At 44.0% G+C, this 25,679-nt stretch overlaps 1 protein-coding gene across 1 annotated transcript; it reads right to left on the reverse strand.

Moving 5' to 3' along the window:
• Positions 1–261: 261 nt before the first annotated feature.
• LOC124596108 lies at positions 262–23,513 on the reverse strand. Its single transcript, XM_047135118.1, has 3 exons — positions 23,461–23,513; positions 15,670–15,865; positions 262–526 (listed from the first exon to the last, which is right to left on the reverse strand). Exons 1-3 carry the CDS (start codon positions 23,461–23,463, stop codon positions 357–359), a joined length of 369 nt encoding a protein of 122 aa, XP_046991074.1. The 5' UTR covers positions 23,464–23,513; the 3' UTR covers positions 262–356.
• Between the last annotated feature and the right edge of the window lie 2,166 nt (positions 23,514–25,679).

The following is a 25,679-nucleotide window of genomic DNA, read 5'->3' on the forward strand; positions in this document are numbered from 1 at the left end:
AAAATCCATCAGGGTGGAACAGCTATTTGAATCCAGCTCCTAGCAAAAGAGCATCCGTCTATGAACAAGACTTCTGACAGAAGAACAATTGCAGCATGACGAAGTTAATAACTGCTTTAAAAGCATTGTTGCTTTACATACAGATACATTAGAGCAGATTGGTGTAGGCTAAAAAGAACTGTTAAATATATTAAGCCAATAACAGTGTATGTCACAGGTATACAACATTTGCATATTTAGAAATGTTCTGGATAAACAGACTGACAAAAAATTTGAATTTTATTTCCAAAGTGCTTACAGTAGGTACATAAAATAAATCGGCGATGGGATACATTTTTTAACATGACGTAATTTTTTTAAATCACTGAGTACTCTTGTATCTTTGGATGGGTCTTACTTTTTACACAATTGACCTCACTTTTGACACAAGTTTTCGTGTCTGGGTCGCAAACAAGAGGTTCTTGACAAGTGGGCGTTGGCGTTGGTGGCTGTAAGACATCTTGGCCCGCACAAGATTCTCCTTCACCTGCAATATAAAAACGACGATTACTACAGTTATTTTAGATCAGCTTTCAGATATTACACAAGCAAGATACTACGCAAGAGAGATATCTGATATCACCAGTGAGGACAGAGATTTGTCAAAACCTTGATTTATTCTTAAAGAAGACAATATTATCAAAATTTTATCAAAATAAGTATCGGTTGCAATATGTTTCCATAGCCTCTGTTACACAATTATATAGACGTTGCTAAATAATTCTTGTATGCAAGATGTGAGTTGAATTTCAATGGCTTTTTATAATAATTCTGTCATTTTAATAACGTTTCGCTAACTTCCTCATATATAACAAACACATCATTAATATTTACACATGTCTGTCCTTTCTACGAACCCCATAGAGCGACATTAGTAAATGCAGCTGTTTCTAATTGGTCGAACAGTACTGCAGGCGTTTCACAAAGCTTCTGGAACCTTCCACTACCCCTCCTTTTTCCCTTCTGGATAGGAAGAGCGAGCCAGCAGATTTTGTTATTGTGCTTATGCTAGCTCGTTTTGAGAGAGACAGCCAAAACCGTAGCGATCCGTAATCTCCTTGGAAATTTAATTTCAGATTTCAAAGTTATCTCACTCACTTTCTAGTCAAAAATTTCCCTCTGTTTCGCTACTGCCAGACATCCGTTCTTTCGTCAGCAAACGCTATGTATTTACGGAGACCACGAATTTCTACCAAGAAACTCTCCATTTCAGTGTCACTGTTACGTCATATACGTATTTCCTGTGTAAGTTTCTTATGGCAATGTTAACTTTCAGAACAATACTTCTCCCGTGTGCTCTGGATCGCAAGCATACTGCAAAGATATTCAGTCACCGAAGGTATCATAGTCTTTGACTACCTGAGAAGGAATATATGAAGCAATAGACTCCGGCGAGCTGAAGCGACAGACAATGACAATCGAGGGCAGCCACATGCTCTATGAGTGGATGCTCGTTCGAAGGAGACAATTCAGCCTAGTGGAGTCTTGTCTGGTCGTTTCCTATCGTCGTTTCTGGGTGGTCACCTGCTAAAGCTCAGCTACAGGTGAGTAATAGTAGCTTTATTCATCTGTAGATCTCTTTTTTGAAGGATATAGGACATGTCAAAGGATTTAGAAATTTAGATCAATTTAAAATAAGCTAAATCGTATACACATATATTCACAGACTTCTAGTTAGAGACAATCATTAGATTTACTCCTGGTATACAATACCTTTTTTTACAAATAACTTATTAAATAATGTAATGCCACATTGTTCACTCACATCTCACTAACAGTCACTGCATGCACTATACACACATTGTTTCATAATACTTCACTCGCTCCACACACACACACACACACACACACACACACACACTGGTGATCTATGGGCCATTTTCTGTACCACAACTTCCCATTTGCTATCCTGAAAAACTGAGTCAGCATCCCTCCACAATGAGTGAGATGTTGAACTCTAGGAAGAGGAAGAGATGTTAGTATTGTGTCACACATAGCTTGGGGGTAAGTATTTCTAGAAAGGGAAAAAAGAAGGAAAAAAACATAAAGTGAGGGTGTTATGTGGAATGTTGGATATTTTATAATCATTATTATTATTATTTATTTGCATAACATTTTTATCAAACCCCTACTCTGTTTTAGCTAAGTAATCCTTCAATATATAAAATGTATAGCATAACAGGTGCTGTTTAGCTGCCTTTTTAAATAAGTGTATTTTTGCAATTTCTTTGATCTCTTTTTGTAATTTATTGTACTGTTTTATTCCTTGGCAGAAAATGCTGTTTTGAGTTTTATGTGTATTTTTTTTTCTTGGTAAATGTAAGTTGAGTCTATCTCTTGTTGCATGGACATGGAAAGAGCTGTAATGACCAATGTTATTTTTGATGTGTACAACTGACTGGTAAATGTATTCACATGGAGCAGTTAAAATCCCCAGTGTTTTGAATGGATCTTTACAATGAGCTCAACAAGTGTTTTTGGTTATTATTCTTATGGCTCTTTTCTGGAGTTTAAAAATTGTTTTCGCGTTTTGTGCATTTGTTCCCCAAAAAAGACTGCCATAGCTAAGAATTGAGTGTATATATGAATAATATGTAACTAAAAGACACTGCATGTTACACACTGATGATAGGATTCTAAGGGCATAACATGCTGATGACATTCTGTTTCGAAGTACCTTGGTGTGTTCACACCACTTCAACTGAGAATCAATATTCATTCCCAGAAATTTTGCATTTGTTACACAGTCTTTAGAGGTGCCATTTACATTTAATTTCACATTGTCATTATTCCCCTTAAAACTGAAATTCATGGCATTAGTTCTTTATGTTCAATGTCACTTTATTACGTATTGACCAATCATAAACTTCCTTGAGAGTTTCATTAGCTTTCTTGGTAAGGAGTTCTCTTGTTTTCTCAGTGACTATAATATTGCTGTCATCAGTGAAGAGGATTTTTTCACCATGAGTAACACTACTGGGGAAGTCATTGATGTATATCAGGAACAGTATTGGTCCTAATATGCTACCTTGTGGAACCCCTATATTAATGTATTTATGTTCTGATAAGTGTTTTACTACATGTTTAGATCTATTTGAAGTATGTGTTATCTCTACTCTTTGTGTGCTATCTGTTAGGTATGATCGAAATCAGTCACTAGCTACCCTTCTTATTACTAGTGCTTCTATTTTATTTTATAAATTCTTGTGGTCGACTGTATCAAACGCCTTAGAAAGATCCAAAAATGTGCCTGTGACACACTCAGCTTTATCAAGAGCATCAAGCACAAATTTTGTGAATTCCACTATGGCTAACTCCGTATTTTTGCCACTTTGGAAACCAAACTGATTCGCTTAAAAGATTGTATTTATTCAGGTAATTCATTAATCTGCCTTTCATAATTGCTTCTATTATTTTTGAGAATGCTGACAGCAGGGAAATGGGCCAGTAATTTTCTATGTCTTCTGCATTACCTTTCTTAAGCAAAGGTACAACTCTTGCCTGTTTCAACTGCTCTGGAAATGTCCCTGATGTGAAGGATTCATTTATTATATTTGTTAAGGGGCCTTGTATAATCCCTATGCATTGTTTCAGTACACACATTGGTACTTCATCTAAGCCTACTGACTTTTTATTTTTTAATTTTTGGATTGTGTTACTGAGTTCATTCTCTGTGGTTGGAAGTAACATCATTGTATTTAGTGCAACATTATTTACAGGTTTTATATATGTTTGGGGGAATTTTTGCTGTAACTTCTCCGCAATACTTGAAAAATGCTCGTTTACATAGTTTGCTAAATAGTGTGGATCATTTATTACTTTATCACCCCCCCCCCCCCCCTTAGCAGTATGTTATTCTCCGTTTATTTGTCTCTCCCCTTTTCCTTTTTTATAACATCCCTGACTGCTTTGCTTTTATTCTCTGCAATATATATTATTTTGTCATGAAGTGACTTTTTTGCAGCAGTCAGTACCTTCCTATAGATCTTTTTGTATCTATGATAGAAATTTAAGGATTCTGGATCAGATCTTTCTGTATCTATGATAGGAATTTAAGAATTCTGGATCATTGCGAATCTTTTTCATGGAACTGAGGTGTTTAAATGTTTGGGAGGACTTCTTAATAACTGCTCTTTTCCGTTTTTTTTTGTTTTTTTTATGAGATGTTGATACAGACATGCATACCTTTGGAAGTGCCTTTTCAAAGTTCATTTTAAACAATTTCGAGAATTAAGAGAATTTCATAATCACACTGGTTTCTTTATACACTTCATCCCAGCCTTGTTTTTCTAGTTTTATTTTGATTTCTGATTGATGTCGTTTGTAGGCTTGCAGTTTAGGGAATGATTCGATGCCTGACTTTGCTGTTGATATTTGATAGATATGGTCTGATAGTCCGAGATCTTTTACAGCTACATCACGTTTTTCCCTGACCAAATTTGTGGCCACATGGTCAATTACTAATGAAGTCATTGTGGTAACCATTGTTGTGTTGTGACTTGGCAAGACAGCCAAGTCACTATGCGAGGATGCCGAAAGGCACACGCTAAGCTCACGCAGACTGGCGTGAGGTCTGGAACAGTTAAGGGAATTTATAGTAGCAAATAAAGTACGTAGTTGATGTAATACTTAACTTTAATCCATAATTGGAGAACATCGCTCTTGTTGATACATTAATAACAATCTCAATATAAACTGGTAATGGCGCCTTGCTAGGTCGTAGCAAATAAGGTGGCTGAAGGCTATGCTAACTATCGTCTCGGCAAATGATAGCGTATTTGTCAGTGAACCTTTCCTAGCTAAGTCGGCTGTACAACTGGGGCGAGTGCTAGGACGTCTCTCTAGACCTGCCGTGTGGCGGCGCTCGGTCTGCCATCACTGACAGTGGCGACACGCGGGTCCGACGTATACTAGCGGACCGCGGCCGATTTAAAGGCTACCACCTAGCAAGTGTGGTGTCTGGCGGTGACACCACATGTTGCACTATTGACCAATAGGGACATGCCAACACTTTGAAGGATGTTTATGAAGGTCCTGCTGGATTCATTTATGATGTTAGTGTTGATGTTAATGTCCCCACACAGAATTATGTTGACCTTTGTACTTGAGACTTTATCTAGAACTTAACTTATTGAAAAAAGTGTCCACACTACCACTGGGAGATACATACACACACACAGAATGATAAATTTCTTGGTGATATCAAGCCCTGTTAATTCAACAGCTGATATTTCAAAGTGTTTGTCTTCACTTACGGTACTGAGTTGATGTCTTAATTTGAACTACGTTACTTTCAGAAAAGGAATGCATGATCCTCTACCCCTTGAAGTAGTTCTGCAGTAAGAGTTTGCCTTTTCATATAATGATAATACTGCATCTTGGATTCCTGTGTCTCTACACCAGTGCTCAGTAATACGAACTACTGTGCAGTTCAAAGATTGGAGCTCAGCTTCTAATAGTTGTATTTTATTTTTTATTGATTGCATGTTTTGATGGAGGATTGTTAAATCTGTGAATTGCACCATGTTACTCTTTCCAATAGTTTGTTTTTCTTTGTGGCATCTGGTATATGTGATATTTGACGTGATAAAATCTGTCTTGTGAGTGAGTGTTTCACTATTTTTTAAACTGTTGGAGATACAGGGGAACCTGTTGTCTGGATTTATCCTAAAAAGACCTACTTTTCCTACCTATGACAATAGGTATTTGACCATGTGTGGTCCGAGATCCACCCCCTATACTTTCATGAATCAGCTGTACCAATCTTTCCTTCCCCGTCCTGTTTAGATGTAGGGCATGCCTAGTGAAACTCCATCTGTCGATAGTCCCGACGGGCACCAGAGAAACATGAGCCAAGTTGGTTGTCCTCAGAGCCATCCCTAACCCCACATTGATTCGCCTCACAGCTCCATCAAGGTGTGGTCGATCACGACGCCGGAACAGCTCAACAAAGTGTATGTTGGTGCCATGAGTCAGGGAAGCTATCTTGTCCAGGTCAACACCTATGTACGTAGTGGTTAAACACTGGACTCGCATTCGGGAGGACGACGGTTCAATCCCGCGTCCGGCCATCCTCATTTAGGTTTTCCGTGATTTCCCTAAATCGCTCCAGGCAAATGCCGGGATGGTTCCTTTAAAAGGGCACGGCCGAATTCCTTCCCCGTACTTCCCTAATCCGATGAGACCGATGACCTCGCTGTCTGGTCTCCTTCCCCAAAACAATCCAAATCACCACCTATGTAATATGCCCCATCCCTGTCCAAACTGTTTCCCGCCCCACCCACTATCACTACATGGTCCTGTTTTGTAAAATCCCTTACATAAAGACACTAGGTCCTCTATCACATGACTAAGCCCTGCATTTGGCTTGAAGATACTGGTGGCCTGGTACGCTGCCCCTAAATTCTTGTAACTGATGGCCTACACTTCGCCTATGGCTACTACCTAGCAGCTGTACTTTCTTCTTCCTAACACTTTGTACATTCGTAGGCTTCTTGGCCTCGGTTGAAGTGTGTTGCACATTTCTTGCTCCTCGTTCTACTTGAGGCTCTTCTCCACTTAACTCTGGCAGTGGTAGATACCTGTTTTTGGTGTTGATGATAAAACTGTCAAATCGCGTTCTCTTTCTTCCTATCCTCCTACCAGCTGCCAGTTCCGAAGCTCCCTCCTCCCCCTTATCTCCCTTGATCCTTATGAGTTCCTTCCTTGCTTCCTCCAACTGTGCCTGAAGGGCACAGATTTGCCTTCCTGTTCCCCCATCAAAATGTTCCTACTACATACTCTGTAGTTTTAGGAGTGAGCCTCTTCTGTTCTCCCAACATTCTCTCCACTGCATCCCCCCCCCCCCTCTCCCGTGAAAATATTTCCTGAATCCCTCTACTCACTACCCTACAACAGCACCCACATTTCTCACTCATGGTCAGTTTCGAAAGAACAATTAAGTTTAAAGAATGTTTTAAATTTGTCAAGGACGCGAGATTGGTTGTGTGTAAACAAAAAACGACACAAAGGTCTTATGTGCGTTTGTTGTTGTTTTTTTTTGTACTGATTTAGAGATACAATGACAGAAGAATGAATTTGTAATTAATTTGCTTTTAGAGAATTTACGTTATCAGGGGTGCTTGGTCAGGTTTTTATACGTTTATAACTCGGAAAATTTAGGCCTAGATCTAGTCTACCTAACTAGTAAACAATACGAAATGTGTTAATTAAATACGATTTAGAAACGTTTGGTTCAAATGGCTCTGAGCACTATGGGACTCAACTGCTGTGGTCATAAGTCCCCTAGAACTTAGAACTAATGAAACCTAACTAACCTAAGGACATCACACACATCCATGCCCGAGGCAGGATTCGAACCTGCGACCGTAGCAGCCCCGCGGTTCCGGACTATAGAAACGTTTAATTACACTTTTATTGCGACAATAGACACTGATGAAACTAGTTGCAGTCTTTTTTAAACGAAATTTGCGCTATCAAGAAAACGTGTATAGAATTTTTTGTGTTTATGTCACCCAAAATTTCGGGTTAAGTCGCGGTTATCGGAACTTCAGCTAAAGAACAAGTTTTTTCAAGAAGAAGCGCCGCTGGGACGCTAATATTCAGTTGTGTGACAAGAACGACATTACAGCAAGTATACAAAAAAAACAAGTTCTTTTAGCGGACGAAGAAAATTGGGCAGAATGATGTACTAACTCGTTTTGAAGCTGATTTTTGATGGTCAGTCTCATACAATGAGTCACAAATGTATGGTGAGATTGTGGCTAGCGTCGCTCTACTTGGCGTAATATTGTTTGCAGCATTTTCTGTCTATAATGTGCATTTACGTAAGTTCAGACTTAACATTCATTGTTCAGTGAGACTGAGACACATGGTGCAGAATCGGCCTTTTATTGATCCATTCGGATAACAGGCTATTAGAATTCATCACACTCTCATTTAGTAAAATATTTCCAGCATTTTCCAGTGCATGATGAAGTTCTTGTCCGTTTGTTTTTTTGGCCCAATATGCCACAAATTTCACGCACGGGCAATTGTATTCTCCGCTGTATCAGTGGTTATGTTCTGAGACAGAATAATTATCAACTGAATCGAAGCTTTGATAATGTATTTATGATACCCTGCCGTTGATTAATTTATATTGACAGATTTGATTATGCACATGGTGTTGTGAGTACTTTGTAACCTGCATTTAATTTAAGGTATGAAGCCTCAAACCTCTCCACCTTCAGCAGGAATGCCAGTTAAAGCCAAATACTACTACAATTACTACATACACTTTTAAGAATTCCCATCAGCAAAACGCTTTTGTTCGTTGCGTGCCTTACAGCTTAGACGATATGAATGTGGAGATTCCGAGACTGCTAGCTACTTGTGATGTCATGTTTGACTTGAGTGTTTCGGTTCTGTATGTTTCTTAAGTTCCTAGGCAAAAAAGTACAAGGTAATATCAGTGAACTAGCAAGCAGTAATTGTGATCATAAAATTCACTTATACGCCTACATCTATACTCCGCACGCCACCTTGCGGTGTCTGGCGGAGGGTGTTTTGTGTACCAATATCACTTCTCCCCTTTCCTGTTCCAGTCGCGAATGGTTCGCGGGAAGGACGATTGCAGGTAAGCCTCTGTGTGGCCTCGAATCATTGTACTTTCATATTAATGGTCTTTTGGGGACGACGTGCCAAGGAGAGAGAGCAATACATTTGTTGACTGTTATAGGAACGTATGCTATTGGAACTTCAACAGTAAGCCATATCCTGATGCAGAATGCCTCTTCTGTACATCTGATACTGAAGTTCGTTGATCATCTCTTTCGTGCATAAGCCCTCTATCGTTTGAGTGGCTCAAGGCAGGAAGTAGCTAGATCTTAAATACACTAACGGAAAATCGCAACAACAAAAAATAATTAATGTAGAGAAATGGCGTCGATCGTGGCGCAACACGCAGCAAACGATCGAGCAATTTTAAGCCATCCCAGTGTTGTGTGAAACTAGGAAGATCGGGTACGGAAACGTTGGATATGTGTCGGCAAGACTACTGCGATGATTACCTGTCAAAATCCCAGGTTTCCAGGTGGGCGAAGAGCTTTAAAGAGGTCCGGGAGAGCGTTGAGGATGTGAACCGCTCCGGACACCCGTCAACCAGCAAAACTGACGAAAATATCGACCGTGTGCGCGGTTTATTGAACACTGACCGTCGGATAAGTGTCAGGATGGTAGCAGATGATCTCTGACTTGATAAAATGACAGTGTACAACATCATCACCAAAGAATTGTCGATAAGGAAAATTTGCGCCAAGATGGTTCCAAGGATATTCTCAGCTGTTCAAAGGCAAGCACGTATGGACGCCTGCCAAGACAGTCTCCAGAGCCCTGAAGCTGATCCACAATTTTTAGGTAACGTTATTACTGGAGACAAAACCTAGGTGTTTCAGTATGACCCGGAGACAAAGCGCATGAGTGCCGAATGGCACACCACAGCATCCCCATGTCCAAAAAAGTCTTGCATGAGCAAATCAAAGGTTAAAGCCATGCTGATTGTGTTTTTCGACGTCAGGGGCGTGGTTCGTCGTGAGTTTGTGCCCCAAGGCCAAACTGTCAGCGGTGTTTTTTTATTGCGAACTCAAGAGACTGAGAGGCACGGTCCATTGCGTGAGGCCAACCATGGCCAATGATTGGAAGCCGCATCGTGACAATGCACCGAGTCACACCTGCTTCATGGTGGATCTGGATTCCAACGATTCCCCAGCTCCCGTACAGTTCTGATATGGCCCCGCCAGACTTTTTTTTGTTCTCGAAACTAAAACTTCCCTGAAAGGACACCGCCATGGGACCCTGGAGAAGATCCAAGCCGCCACGATGAAGACTTTGAAGGCCATCCAGGATTCCGAGTTTGCGGCAGCATTTGAATAACGGAAATCTCGCATGCAGCGGGTTGTTGACTCTCAAGGGTCATAGACTGAAGAGTTCTAAGTGGTTGTAGCGATTTCTACAATAAATTCTGATTCACAAGCTCAGTCTCATTACTTTTTATACAAACCCTGTATAATAAATTACCCTACGAGCGAGATAAGCCATTGCAAATGTGAAATGATGGTACATTAAAAACCCGTGAAACCGCCATAATGTTGAACACAAGCATGCGAACGTGCATGAGTTGTGTTGTACAGGTGCCGAATGTAAGTTTAGGGATGGAGTTCCATGCCTGTTGCACTTGGTCTGTGAATAAATGGCGTCGAACGCCGTTTCTGCATGAGGCTGCAATTGACGTCTGATGATGTCCCATACGTACTCGATTGGAGACAGATCTGGTGATTGGGCAGGCCAAGGCAACATGTCGACACTCTGTAAAGCATGTTGGGTTACAACAGCAGTGCATGGGTGAGCGGTATCCTGTTGAAAAACCTCCTGAAATGCTGTTTATGAATACAGCACGAATCATCAGACTGACATACAAATTTGCAGTTAAGGTGCGTGGGATAACTGCGAGAGTGATCCTTTGTCTTACGATATCGCACCCTAGACCATTAATCCATATGTAGGTCCAGTGCATGTAGCACGCATACAGGTTGGTTGCAGGCCTTCACTGGCATCGAGGCAGAACCATCTTTCATCAGAAAACACGACAGACCTCCACCCTACCCTCCAATGAGCTCTTGCTTGGCTCCACTGAAATCACAAATAGTGGCGGTTTGCGTTCAGCGGAATGCATGGTACAGGGTTCTGGCTCGAAGCCGTCCTTGAAGTAACCACTTTGTAACAGATCGTTGTGTCACTGTGGTGCCAGCTGCAGCTCAAAGCGCTGCTGCAGATGCAGCACGCTGTGCCAGAGTCTTATGCCAAACATGACAGTCTTCCCTCTCGGTAGTGCCATGTGGCCGTGTGGAGCCCGCTTTTCTTGCGACCCTATATTTTAGTGAGTACCACTGCCAGCTGTCGTGTAGAGTGACTATATTCCTGCCAGGTCCTTCTGCAGTATCGCAGAAGGAACATCCTGCTTCACCTATCCCTATTTCATGACCTCATTCAAACTCAGTAAGGGTTGATAATGGCGTCTTTATCACATTAAAGGCTTTCTTGACCAACAGCACCACACCACGTCCATGCTCAAAGGTAACTAACGGTCTCGACCGTTACAGAGTGTATTTAAAGCAAACCTGACTTGCATCCTCATACTGGCGCTACTAGCGCCACTCGTATGCGACTGCCGCGAAATTTGAATAGTCGTCATCTTTCAGATGTAGAACTACACTAGCGACTTTAGTCTATGTTACACAACTCCTTCTTAGAGCTGTGATTCTTTTCCGTCAATGTATGGTCCTTTTCCTATGCAGTTTAGTTAGACAGCTTTTTTTTATCATGAACTCCGCAAACAGCTATATTTCGAACCAATTTATTAAGGCACTATCGGTTTCGTGACTTGTAGCCTCATAATCAGTTGCATGTAAACATTAATACATGGTAAACAACATGTCAGAGGATACAGAAGATCTAACCTTTGTAATTATTCCAACGGCCTCGACTCAGTGGTAACACTGGCTTCCGTCAGATCACCAAAGTTAAGCGTTATCGGCCTTGGCTAGCACTTGGATGGGTGACCGTCCACGTCTTCTGAGCGCTGTTGGCAAGCGGGGTGTACTCAGCTCTTGCGAAGTCAATTGAGAAGCTACTTGACTGAAAAGTAGCGGCTCTGGTCATGGAAGCTGACAACGACCGGAAGAGTGGTGGGGGGAGGTGGGGCAAGACTGTAAAATTACAATTTTTGATATAAACGATATAGCAGTTGCTAAAGTCATAATAATCTCAGCCGCGTAATACAACAAGTGTCTAAACGAGAGGTCTAGCAGAATCACGGGAAATCACTCCTAGAAGTGCATGACACTCTGTAATGAATAAAAACTTTCTATTCCAGGACGAAAGGGAGGAGGGGGGGGGGGGGGGGGGGAAGGATAAACCAAGTGTCTCCTCTTGCATCCATTCGAAACTTTTTATTGCACTAAAGTGAAGTCTCCATCTACAATTTTTCACCGTCCAACTGTCCTCTATTACCAAATTAGCCATTTCATAGTGCGTCAGGATGTGTCCTGTCAGCCTTTTCATTCTGTCTCCATTAGTTACGTAATCTACCCATCGGATCTTCAGCATTCAGCGAGAAGCGCGGTGTGATGTAGCAGTTTTCACTCTTCTTTTAGCTCTCGAAAAGGCCGTAACTTCGAGTCACATACACATTGGTCTTCGCTGTGCTAGCAGCTGTTGTCACATTAGCATCAAATTTCACCTGCCCAACGCCACCGTGGACGTATCACACGATGTGAAAGTATTTACACTACGTCTTACCCACATTTCACGCTTTTCTTTGACGCCTATCTGATGGATGTCAGAACCGCGATAACCACCGTTGAAATCACGTGGTTTTCTTATCGTGGCAGAGGAAAACACTTCAGACACATGGCTGACCAGTATCGCCACGGAACGGCGTCAGGTGGTGGCATAAACAGCATCAGTAACTCCACTCCTTCCCTTGGGGCGTAGATTGCCACACATTTCACCGTAAAAAACGTCAGTTTGCTGTGCGATGCACATCACGATAGTGTTCTTGACTTTCTTCGACTCTGCAGACACGCCACCCTCCCCCTCGCCCCCACACCGATGAATGACTCACGTCTCGGAACATCGTGGGCCTGCAACCCCACGGAACTCGATCATCCTCCTCTGGAGTGCAGTGCGACCGCAGTTTTCGCTTTGTTATGCGGAAAGGAGGACTAGGGACAATTTAAAACCATTGGACGAAATCTGAACGTGATCCAAAGCAGAAAAGGTGTACGTATTTAACTGGCCGGTGTGGCCGAGTGGTTCTAGGGGCTCCAGTTTGGAACCGCGCGACCGCTACGGTCGCAGGTTCGAATCCTGCCTCGGGCATGGATGTGTGTGATGTCCTTAGGTTAGTTAGGTTTAAGTAGTTCTAAGTTCTAGGGGACTGATGACCTCAGATGTTAAGTCCCATAGTGCTCAGAGCCATTTGAACCATTTTGTACGTATTCGTCAGCCATCCTGTCTCATATCCTCTTGTGGCGTGATGTATGAGGCTGCGACATTGACACACTCATGAATAAACAGGAACCTAGTCTGGCAGCATCCTCGGTACCGCATGCGCACATTTGTTGGGAACTTTAGAAATGCTCCTGTACACAGACAGCTAGTCATTGATTCCTAGGGATCAGAGTCACAGGCATCGATTTGGAGACCCCTTAAACTTTGCATGTGGCTAGCTGGGGTGTCGAAAGGGATGCCTGTCACACTGGGAGACAAGAATCAGTGACTGGCCATTTATCTACAGGTACATTTTTAAAGTGCTCAACAACGGTGTGCTGATGGCACTGAGGGAGTAACCAAATTGAGGGATCATAGAGGGATCCTTAGCCGATTTATTTACTCATGTGTCAATGTCGCGCCCCTCTGTGAGCACGCCACAGGAGGGCGCAAAGCAGGGGGGCTGAAAAGGCATAAACATCATTTGCTGCTTCGGATCACGTTCAGATTTCGTCGAATGGTTTTGAACGTCCCTAATGGTTCCAACCTGTACACCACAGCAAAAACTGCCTTCGCATTACACTCCAAAGGGATGTGATCACGTTCAGAGGGGTTGCAGGACTTCGATGTTCTTAGACAAGTGTTAAGTTGTCCGGGGTGTGTCAGCAGTATCAAAAGTTGTTAAGAAAGTCGTCCGTTGCTCATCGCATTGCGATTTGTCGCTGTCGACTGCGAAATACGTGGCAACCAATCCCTTTATGAGCCCCCTGTGTCCTTTTCGTATCGGTACTGAGCGTTGGTGTGTCTGACATGTTTTCCTCAGCCAACAAAAAGAAAACAGCGAGATTTCAGCGCTGGGCGTCGCGGTTACGACTTCCATCACAGAGTCGTCAAAGTAAGGAGTTAAATGTGGGTAAGAGGCGGTGTGACGACCTTCCCATCGTGCGACCCGTCCACGGTGGGGGTGGATAGAATTATTTGATGCCAATATGACATTATTAACCCACCTTACAGCGCACACGAAATACTGAGCTCTGGCGTTTTCTTCGGATTCGTCGACACCTTCGCCGTGCTCGAGGATGACGTCTCAGGGTGCTAAGCTTTTGCACCATTACACAGGAAGGGTGTGGCACCTTTGAGCCAAAAGTCAAGTTTCTGTGTCGCAATGGGAGACAGTTATGGAGTTTTTTGAAAAAGTCACACTTTAATTGTGTTGCACAGTATAGGCTGCGGACTACCATGGCCACAGGTAGATACCAGTCAATGTTCACAGTCAGAAGTTCTTGTCTGAACCGTAGGAAATGACGCTGTTCTCTATCGATACTATGTATTGTTGGAATGACAGGTCTGAGTAGTGCAGATATTTTAAAGGGATGCAAATCTCTTCACAATTTAGTGGAAAAGAAACTTTCCAACGTAGCAGCAAACGTCTGCTGTTGTGCTGAAGGCAGATTTCCGGCAATTTTCAGATATAGACTCAAGGCAGCTGCTCTCACACTTTAGAAAAGTGTAGATACGTCAGTGGAATAATATGACAGAAACGAACTTTAAAGTCATGGCAATGCTTCCTTTTGAAAAACTTTGAAAGCGTATGGTAACTGAAAGCCGTCAAAAATAACAGAAAATTGACAAAAAATGGGGAAAACGACACAGGATTGGTAATGATTGAAATAAAAATGATAAAAATAGGAGAAGAATTACAAAAAAATTCTAGTACCTTCCGCCGCGGAAGTCGAACACGCGGCAGAACAAATGGTCGTGGTCAGCCGATAGCGGCTATTCCGCGCAGCGGCTCTCGCGCAGCGACGGCGCCACCGCTAAGCCACGTGCAGACAGCGGCCTATAGCCGCTCCCTCCGGTTTCGTATATAGGGACCCGCTCTTCCCTAGTCCAGCCAGTCTGGTACTCGCTCTGGATTTCGTTTCTATCTCGGCGGTACTGCGTTCTGGGCGTTGCTCGTTGTTGACATTTGCCTGGCTCTGGTTCCGAGTGGATTTACGTTTGGTGTTTGGTGTTGTGGTTTCTACAAGCCTCCGTTGTTTATCTCCTCCTTGTTGTGTCGCTCATAGTCGGTCGTGGTAGGTTGTTGTCAGTTGTCGTTGGCCTGTCGTCCGACTCGTCCTGTGTTTACCCGGTGGTGCGTGCTCCACCGCCGGCGGCTTCCCCGCCTGGCGGCTCCGATCCGCGGCCCAAGGCGTTCCCGCTGTTGGTTGTGGTTACTACAAAAATAGTCTCAAAATCTACCATCTGTCTGTTTGCTGTCTCTATGCATAACATTTTTGTAATGTTCCTTTCATTTCAAATTAGGTGTGTCTGTACTTCATTTCTCATATGAAATGACTACAGATATTGTTTTTGAATGATGATACATATAACAATGAAAAGAATGTCGGGGCGACATCAACTACTGTATGCATATAAGAGGATATTTAACAAGTTTTACTGGCTCACCGTTGGTGGGTGAACCGAAACAAGTGTGGCGAACGTCGCTAAAGAACCGACACTGAATCCCGCACATAACTGAATAGTGCATATGAACGCCAAAACAGCAAAACAGTAGAGAGAAAAGCACACACAACGTGCGGATGTGCGGATACTCACCCACGTATTTACGGCAGCTGTCGCAGTAGCCACATAAACCACCATTAGGAATGAAGATCCCACCGTCCTCCTTGCATTCGACCGGGTCAATAGCTATACATTTTATCTTGATCGTTTTGCAGTCGATATCTATAGCGATAACGCAGGACACCACAACGGCCAAGGCGATCAATGCAGTTATTGATCTCAGGGGCACCTGCAAAGACAACTGACAATAGTGAACTCCATGTTAAATGTGAAGAACATGATACCAAAGACATCATACAGTCACTAAAAGTCGGTGTATTCTTCGTCTCACCCCACAAGTAGAATAGTTTATTAATAGATGAAAACTGGTTGCCCGACCGAGACTCGAACTCGGGACCTTTGCCTTTCGCGGGCAAGTGCTCTACCATCTGAGCTACCGAAGCACGACTCACGCCCGGTCTCACAGCCTTACTTCTGCCAGTATCTCGTCTCCTACCTTCCAAACTTTACAGAAGCTCTCCCGCGAAACTTGCAGAACTAGCACTCCTGAAAGAAAGGATACTGCGGAGACATGGCTTAGCCACAGCCTGGGGGATGTTTCCAGAATGAGATTTTCACTCTGCAGCGGAGTGTGCGCTGATATGAAACTTCCTGGCAGATTAAAACTGTGTGCCCGACCGAGACTCGAACTCGGGACCTTTGCCTTTCGCGGGCAAGTGCTCTACCATCTGAGCTACCGAAGCTCGACTCACGCCCGGTCTCACAGCTTCACTTCTGCCAGTATCTCGTCTCCTACCTTCCAAACTTCACAGAAGCTCTCCCGCGAAACTTGCAGAACTAGCACTCCTGAAAGAAAGGATACTGCGGAGACATGGCTTAGCCACAGCCAGGAAGTTTCATATCAGCGCACACTCCGCTGCAGAGTGAAAATCTCATTCTGGAAACATCCCCCAGGCTGTGGCTAAGCCATGTCTCCGCAGTATCCTTTCTTTCAGGAGTGCTAGTTCTGCAAGTTTCGCGGGAGAGCTTCTGTGAAGTTTGGAAGGTAGGAGACGAGATACTGGCAGAAGTAAAGCTGTGAGACCAGGCGTGAGTCGTGCTTCGGTAGCTCAGATGGTAGAGCACTTGCCCGCGAAAGGCAAAGGTCCCGAGTTCGAGTCTCGGTCGGGCACACAGTTTTAATCTGCCAGGAAGTTTCGTATCAGCGCACACTCCGCTGCAGAGTGAAAATCTCATTCTGAAAACATCCCCCAGGCTGTGGCTAAGCCATGTCTCCGCAGTATCCTTTCTTTCAGGAGTGCTAGTTCTGCAAGGTTCGCAGGAGAGCTTCTGTAAAGTTTGGAATGTAGGAGACGAGATACTGGCAGAAGTAAAGCTGTGAGACCGGGCGTGAGTCGTGCTTCGGTAGCTCAGATGGTAGAGCACTTGCCCGCGAAAGGCAAAGGTCCCGAGTTCGAGTCTCGGTCGGGCACACAGTTTTAATCTGCCAGGAAGTTTCATATCAGCGCACACTCCGCTGCAGAGTGAAAATCTCATTCTGGAAACATCCCCCAGGCTGTGGCTAAGCCATGTCTCCGCAGTATCCTTTCTTTCAGGAGTGCTAGTTCTGCAAGTTTCGCGGGAGAGCTTCTGTAAAGTTTGGAAGGTAGGAGACGAGATACTGGCAGAAGTAAGGCTGTGAGACCGGGCGTGAGTCGTGCTTCGGTAGCTCAGATGGTAGAGCACTTGCCCGCGAAAGGCAAAGGTCCCGAGTTCGAGTCTCGGTCGGGCACACAGTTTTAATCTGCCAGGAAGTTTCGTATCAGCGCACACTCCGCTGCAGAGTGAAAATCTCATTCTGAAAACATCCCCCAGGCTGTGGCTAAGCCATGTCTCCGCAGTATCCTTTCTTTCAGGAGTGCTAGTTCTGCAAGTTTCGCGGGAGAGCTTCTGTAAAGTTTGGAAGGTAGGAGACGAGATACTGGCAGAAGTAAGGCTGTGAGACCGGGCGTGAGTCGTGCTTCGGTAGCTCAGATGGTAGAGCACTTGCCCGCGAAAGGCAAAGGTCCCGAGTTCGAGTCTCGGTCGGGCACACAGTTTTCATCTGCCAGGAAGTTTCGTATCAGCGCACACTCCGCTGCAGAGTGAAAATCTCATTCTGAAAACATCCCCCAGGCTGTGGCTAAGCCATGTCTCCGCAGTATCCTTTCTTTCAGGAGTGCTAGTTCTGCAAGTTTCGCGGGAGAGCTTCTGTAAAGTTTGGAAGGTAGGAGACGAGATACTGGCAGAAGTAAGGCTGTGAGACCGGGCGTGAGTCGTGCTTCGGTAGCTCAGATGGTAGAGCACTTGCCCGCGAAAGGCAAAGGTCCCGAGTTCGAGTCTCGGTCGGGCACACAGTTTTCATCTGCCAGGAAGTTTCGTATCAGCGCACACTCCGCTGCAGAGTGAAAATCTCATTCTGAAAACATCCCCCAGGCTGTGGCTAAGCCATGTCTCCGCAGTATCCTTTCTTTCAGGAGTGCTAGTTCTGCAAGTTTCGCGGGAGAGCTTCTGTAAAGTTTGGAAGGTAGGAGACGAGATACTGGCAGAAGTAAGGCTGTGAGACCGGGCGTGAGTCGTGCTTCGGTAGCTCAGATGGTAGAGCACTTGCCCGCGAAAGGCAAAGGTCCCGAGTTCGAGTCTCGGTCGGGCACACAGTTTTCATCTGCCAGGAAGTTTCGTATCAGCGCACACTCCGCTGCAGAGTGAAAATCTCATTCTGAAAACATCCCCCAGGCTGTGGCTAAGCCATGTCTCCGCAGTATCCTTTCTTTCAGGAGTGCTAGTTCTGCAAGTTTCGCGGGAGAGCTTCTGTAAAGTTTGGAAGGTAGGAGACGAGATACTGGCAGAAGTAAGGCTGTGAGACCGGGCGTGAGTCGTGCTTCGGTAGCTCAGATGGTAGAGCACTTGCCCGCGAAAGGCAAAGGTCCCGAGTTCGAGTCTCGGTCGGGCACACAGTTTTAATCTGCCAGGAAGTTTCGTATCAGCGCACACTCCGCTGCAGAGTGAAAATCTCATTCTGAAAACATCCCCCAGGCTGTGGCTAAGCCATGTCTCCGCAGTATCCTTTCTTTCAGGAGTGCTAGTTCTGCAAGTTTCGCGGGAGAGCTTCTGTGAAGTTTGGAAGGTAGGAGACGAGATACTGGCAGAAGTAAAGCTGTGAGACCAGGCGTGAGTCGTGCTTCGGTAGCTCAGATGGTAGAGCACTTGCCCGCGAAAGGCAAAGGTCCCGAGTTCGAGTCTCGGTCGGGCACACAGTTTTAATCTGCCAGGAAGTTTCGTATCAGCGCACACTCCGCTGCAGAGTGAAAATCTCATTCTGAAAACATCCCCCAGGCTGTGGCTAAGCCATGTCTCCGCAGTATCCTTTCTTTCAGGAGTGCTAGTTCTGCAAGGTTCGCAGGAGAGCTTCTGTAAAGTTTGGAATGTAGGAGACGAGATACTGGCAGAAGTAAAGCTGTGAGACCGGGCGTGAGTCGTGCTTCGGTAGCTCAGATGGTAGAGCACTTGCCCGCGAAAGGCAAAGGTCCCGAGTTCGAGTCTCGGTCGGGCACACAGTTTTAATCTGCCAGGAAGTTTCGTATCAGCGCACACTCCGCTGCAGAGTGAAAATCTCATTCTGGAAACATCCCCCAGGCTGTGGCTAAGCCATGTCTCCGCAGTATCCTTTCTTTCAGGAGTGCTAGTTCTGCAAGTTTCGCGGGAGAGCTTCTGTGAAGTTTGGAAGGTAGGAGACGAGATACTGGCAGAAGTAAGGCTGTGAGACCGGGCGTGAGTCGTGCTTCGGTAGCTCAGATGGTAGAGCACTTGCCCGCGAAAGGCAAAGGTCCCGAGTTCGAGTCTCGGTCGGGCACACAGTTTTAATCTGCCAGGAAGTTTCATATCAGCGCACACTCCGCTGCAGAGTGAAAATCTCATTCTGGAAACATCCCCCAGGCTGTGGCTAAGCCATGTCTCCGCAGTATCCTTTCTTTCAGGAGTGCTAGTTCTGCAAGTTTCGCGGGAGAGCTTCTGTAAAGTTTGGAAGGTAGGAGACGAGATACTGGCAGAAGTAAGGCTGTGAGACCGGGCGTGAGTCGTGCTTCGGTAGCTCAGATGGTAGAGCACTTGCCCGCGAAAGGCAAAGGTCCCGAGTTCGAGTCTCGGTCGGGCACACAGTTTTCATCTGCCAGGAAGTTTCATATCAGCGCACACTCCGCTGCAGAGTGAAAATCTCATTCTGGAGTTTATTAATAGTTCTGAAGCGTAGATGCAGGCCAATATCAAAAGATACAATACTATCGCTTAAATAATCAATTCCAAGCCAGTTTTCAGAAGAGTTGAGGAGTTAGTTCCAAGACAAATATCGTTACTGTCTAGAATTGTCCTGGGAACACGAAAAAACTACATGATTATTTTTCGATATGTTTTAAAATGAATATAAACAAAAGTGAAACAAGGGTAATGAATAGTAGTCGTATTAAATCAGGCAATGCTGAGGGAAGTAGATAGGGAAATGACACTAGAGGTAGTAGATGAGTTCTGCTGTTTGGGCAGCAAAATAATTGATTGTAGCCGGTGTGGAGAAGACGTAAACTGCAGATTGGCAATAGTAGGAAAAGAATTTCTGAAGATAAATTGAATTGCTAGGAAGTATAGCCTTGTACGTAAGTGAAACATGGACAATAAAGAGTTTAAACAAGAAGAGAATACAAGCTTTTGAAATTTAGTATTATGGAAGAATGCTGACGATCAGGTGTGTAGATAAACTAATAAAGAGGTCTTGAACTGAACGGAGGAAAAATTGTGGTACAAACTGATTAATAGAAGGGATCTGATGATGGGACACATCTTCAGGAATGGTAAGTTTGGAAATCGGGGAAGTGTGGGTGGCAAAAACTGTAAAGGGAGAGCAAGGATTGGTTATAGTAAACATCTTAAAATAGTTGTAGGATGCAGTAGTTATTCGGTGGTGAAGAAGCTTGCGCAGGATAGAGTAGGGTAGAGAGCTGCTTCGAACCAGTCTTAGGATTGAAGACCACACTAATAAAAACGTGGTTTTATTAACCTAAAGTTATGAATTCCCAGGAAAAAATAGAACTACATCTGTAATGCAGAAAATTCATGTATCTTTCATGTTTCCAGTAGTATTTGAAACGTCCCCTTTTGAAGAATTATATACGAGACTGTGCTTATCTTGACACACAACATTTTTAGCGCAACGCAATCTGACTTTCAAAAATCCATACAAAAGAATGGCCCTGACTAACATTAACCTATACATTTCACAAATCACTTACTTCACAAAAATCTTGGTTACTCTGATAAGCTACGCTCGTCGTCACTATTATTTCTCTGTTTACTTTGGAGCCTAGTGTTACGTTTTTCACACGCCATTATTGTCACAATATTTCACACGATAACACAGAAAAGCACAATTTGAAGAGCAAAAATAAGAGAACACATTAACATAGCACTGAAAATAATATCTAGTTAATTGCAAGCGCAGCTGCGAAATACTTGCTGCAAATCTACATGCATGCCACAACTGTTTTAATGTACAACAATGAAAAACTACAACTACAAAGGAAATTCTCTCTATAATTACGCGCTAGTAATAAACAAAAGCTACACTAATTACACAAACTACAAGAAAATATCAGAAGATTCCAGTGAGGTATCCTCGGCTAAGGGTCGACATATGAAACGTCCCCTTTTGAAGAATTATATACGAGACTGTGCTTATCTTGACACACAATATTTTTAGCGCAACGCAATCTGACTTTCAAATATCCATACAAAAGAATGGCCCTGACTAACATTAACCTATACGTTTCACAAATCACTTACCTCACAAAAATCTTGGTTACTCGAGCTACTGCAATAAAGCGAGCGCCACTACTGCCAGCTAAATAAAAGATTCAAACTACTGAAGGCACTAACTACTGATAGGCATAGTTAGCAAATGAAAGATTTTAATAGAGAACAAACAATGTATTTACCTTAATAGTCATAATATATATAGCAGTTCATGACAAATTTCAAAACTCCGCCATCTCTTTCCCCACATCCACCACTGCTGGCGGCTCACCTCCAACTGCGCAACGCTACGCGCTGTTCACAGCCAGCTGCCCAACACTACAATGGCGAGTATTACAACAATGCAAACTAGCCACAGACTGCACACAGCACAGCCAGTGATTCTCATACAGAGCGCTACGTAACGTTGCCAATAAGAAAACATAAACAGCCTACTTACATATTCACCTGCTAAATATCGATACTCGAGAATGCACGGGCAACCTCGGTCAGATTACTGCACGGAGCAACGAAGTAGATCTACTCCTAAGAAAGCACTAGGTTGCAGAAGGCACGTAAGTATGTACGCCGTTTCTATACGGTTCTGCATGGTTTACGATGTGTATCCATGCGAAATCTTGACTACAGTGAGCCAACAAAAGTCATGGGATACCTACTAACATCGTGTCGGACCTCTTTTTGTCCGGCAGCAACTCGACCTGGCATGGACTTAACACGTCGTTGGAAATGCCGTGCCGAAAAACTGAGTCATGCTGCCTGTACACCCGTTCGTAATTGCGAAAGATTTGCCAGTGAAGGATTTTGTGCACCAGCTGACTTCTCGATTAGACCCCATAAATGGCTCTGAGCACTATGGGACTCAACATCTGAGATCATTAGTCCCCTAGAACTTAGAACTACTTAAACCTAACTAACCTAAGGAAATCACACACATCCATGCCCGAGGCAGGATTCGAACCTGCGACCGTAGCAGCAGCGCGGTTCCGGACTGAAGCGCCTAGAACCGCGCGGTCACCTCGGCTGGCAGACCCCCATAAATGTTCGAAGGTGTTAATATCAGGCGATCTCAGTATCCAAATCATTCACAGTAATGATCCAGACTGTTCTTCAAACCAACCGCAAACAATTGTGACGTGGTGACATGTATGGGAACAAGAAGCCACGAAAGGCCGCAAATCGTCACCAGGTAACCGAACATAATCATTTCAAGTCAATGATGGGTTGATTTGGAAGAGATGACCTAGTCCACTGCATATAAGCACAGCCCACGCCATTATGGAACGACCACCAGCTTGCACAGTGCCTTGTTGACAACTTGGGTCCATGGATTCGTGGGGGTCTGCGCCACACTCGAACCGCACTGTCATCTCTTACCAACTAAAATCGCGACTTATCTGACCAGGTCACGGTTTTCCAGTCGCATAGGATCCAACCGACATGGTCACGAGCCCGGGAGAGACGCTGCAGACCATGTCGTGCTGTTAGGATAGGCACTCGCGTCGGTTGTCCGCTGCCATAGATCATTAACGCCAAATTTCTCCGCACTGTCCTAATGGATACGTTCGTCATACGTCCCTCATTGATTTCTGGGGTTATTTCACGCAGTGTTGCTTGTCTTTTAACACTGACAACTCTAGACAAACGTGGCTGCTCTCGGTCGTTAAGTGAAGGCCGTCGGACAGTGCGTTGTCTGTGATGAGATGTAATGCCTGAAGTTTGGTATTTTTGGCACTCGATCAGGATATATGCGTTTCGCTATCCCATAACTTTTGTCATCTCAGTGTATGTTGTTCAAACACAACTGGCACAGACCATCTGAAAACAAGTGTAACATTTCTATGAAGCTGAACGGTTTCAGTCACAAATCGAGAAATAACTTACTACAGTGAAATTTGAATGAAGTTGACACAGGGGAGAACTGACGGAAGTGTCCTCGTTCCCTGCCGTGTAGAGTGACGCGAATGCTGTTGGGCGTGCTTAATCTACCTGCTTGGGGCGCTACCTTACCATGTTGTCCGAACTGTGCGCTGGCGTGTTTGTGCAGCTACTGCTCGCTGCCGCTGATTAGCCGCCTTATATAACGACCGAAGGCCCACACAGCAGCTGCGGGATAGCGGACGCCTTCTGGGAAGTGCCTGTTGAAACCATATCATGAGGCCGTAATGTCTCCTAGGCACCAAGCATGTCGTGTTTTGATCGTTTTGAATTAGCCTAATTATAAGTAAATCATTTATCTTGCACATTATTGCGTGGCTAGGGAAAATGCACACACAGCGATCATAGGAAAAGCAGAGGAAAATTCATGAATAAGTGAAAGGGCGGTATCGAAATTAGGAGAAAAAAGACAGCACATGCTAATCGAACATTCAGAAACACAAGAGTGAAAAAAGGAATAACGAAGCGCAGTACACTTCACAACAGAAGTAAAGGATCACTTTTTCGAAACCCTGTAACAGCCTCCTGTTACGACGTATAAGTTTCAAATAGAGCACAAAAGTGCCTACAACCCTCCTCGGTGTATCTATATCCGGATCCCGCTCCAACTACTGCCGGGTCTGGGTGCTGACGAGTCCTCTGCATTTGGTTCGGTCCTCCCACCACTTTTCTTCCTCCACTTGCTGCCAGGTCACACCTCTCCTTTCCACAGATATTCTCACTCCCATTTTCCACCGTGTTCTTGGGCGCCCTCCAGGTCTTTTACCATCCATCTTTAGTTCTCCGTAATTTTGAGGAGACTCTGCCCATGCATCTTCTTAACATGCCCATACCATCTTAATCTCTTTTTTTTTCAATTTCTTCTCTCATACTTTCCTGTTTAAGGTCCTTTCTAATCTCTACATTCCTTACTCTGTCCATTCTTGTTTTTCCCTTAACTGCTCTGAGAAATCTCATTTCCCCTGCTTGCAGTCTGCTCCAGTCCCTTTATGTCATTGTCCATGTTTCTCCACCACAGGTGATAACAGGGAAGTAATAATTCTTATACATAAGGAGTTTTGCTTTTTCTGAAACTTCCTTATTCCAAATCAGGTGTTTTATTGTTTGGTAGAAATTGCCCCCTTCTGTAACCTCCTATTAATTTCGTTAGTTATTCTTCCATCCCTAGATATTTCACTCCCTAAATAAGTGAAACTTTCTGCCACTTTGAGGGGGTTCTCCATTCAAGGTAATATTTCCGTTGATCCCTTTTTCTCTTCCAAATACCATTACTCCACTCTTATATTTATTTATTTTTAATCCATACCTTTTCATTATTTCCTTCCACGCATCAAGTTGTAACTGTACATCTACCTCTTTATTACCCCATACGATATCACCTGCAAAAATCATCTTTTTGTCTTTTTCTTTTACTATATCTTTAACTGCCCTATTCATTCCCTGCATCATAACATTAAAAAGTGCAGGAGATAGAATACTTCCTTGCTTAAGTCCTTGTCTTATTTCGAAGTATTCAGAGTTCCCCAATGGTGTACTAATTTTACAATTGGGTCCTCTGTACATTGTCTTTATTACATTAATGTATCCATCTTCTACATCTATCTTCTTCATTTCTTTCCAGAGTCTTTCCCTATTAACTGAGTCATATGCCTTTTTTATAGACATAAAAACCATTATCACCCTTTTGTTACACTCCCAACTTTTTTTCCATCAGTTGACCCTCCTCTGTAATGGTGCAAAACCGCTTCGCACTGCAACGTCACTCTCGGGCTCGGCGACGCTTCAGACAGCAAGGTGTCGGAACATGTGAAAAAAAGGCCACAGCCTGTAACTTTGTGTGTGCTGTAGGATGGGTTAATGGTGTCACATTTTCACCAAATTTCATCTCAATTCCACCTACCATCACCGTTGATGTGTCACATAATGAGAAGGTCGTCACAGCCCCTGTTACCCAAATGTCACCCCTTCTTTTAATGCCTCTGCGATGGGCGACAGAACCACGACTACCCGCGTAGATATCTCGCGTTTTCCTTATCGGAGGCTGGGGAAAACATTCCAGACCCACCGACGTTCAGGGTGTGGCGTCAACAAAACCACCTTTCCCTAGGTGTTGATTCTCACATATTTCGCGGTCGGAGACGACAGTTCGCAATGCTGTGAGCAACGGGAAGTTATGATTGACAACCTATGAAACTGCTAGCACCCTCGGATGTTTCAACTCTCTTATAAACACATTGTGGGGCTATATTCTCATTGAAAGTGATCGCACTGCTTTAGAGTACAGTACGACT

This window comes from Schistocerca americana, chromosome 2 (genome assembly GCF_021461395.2).
Source record: "Schistocerca americana isolate TAMUIC-IGC-003095 chromosome 2, iqSchAmer2.1, whole genome shotgun sequence".
Taxonomy (NCBI): domain Eukaryota; kingdom Metazoa; phylum Arthropoda; class Insecta; order Orthoptera; family Acrididae; genus Schistocerca; species Schistocerca americana.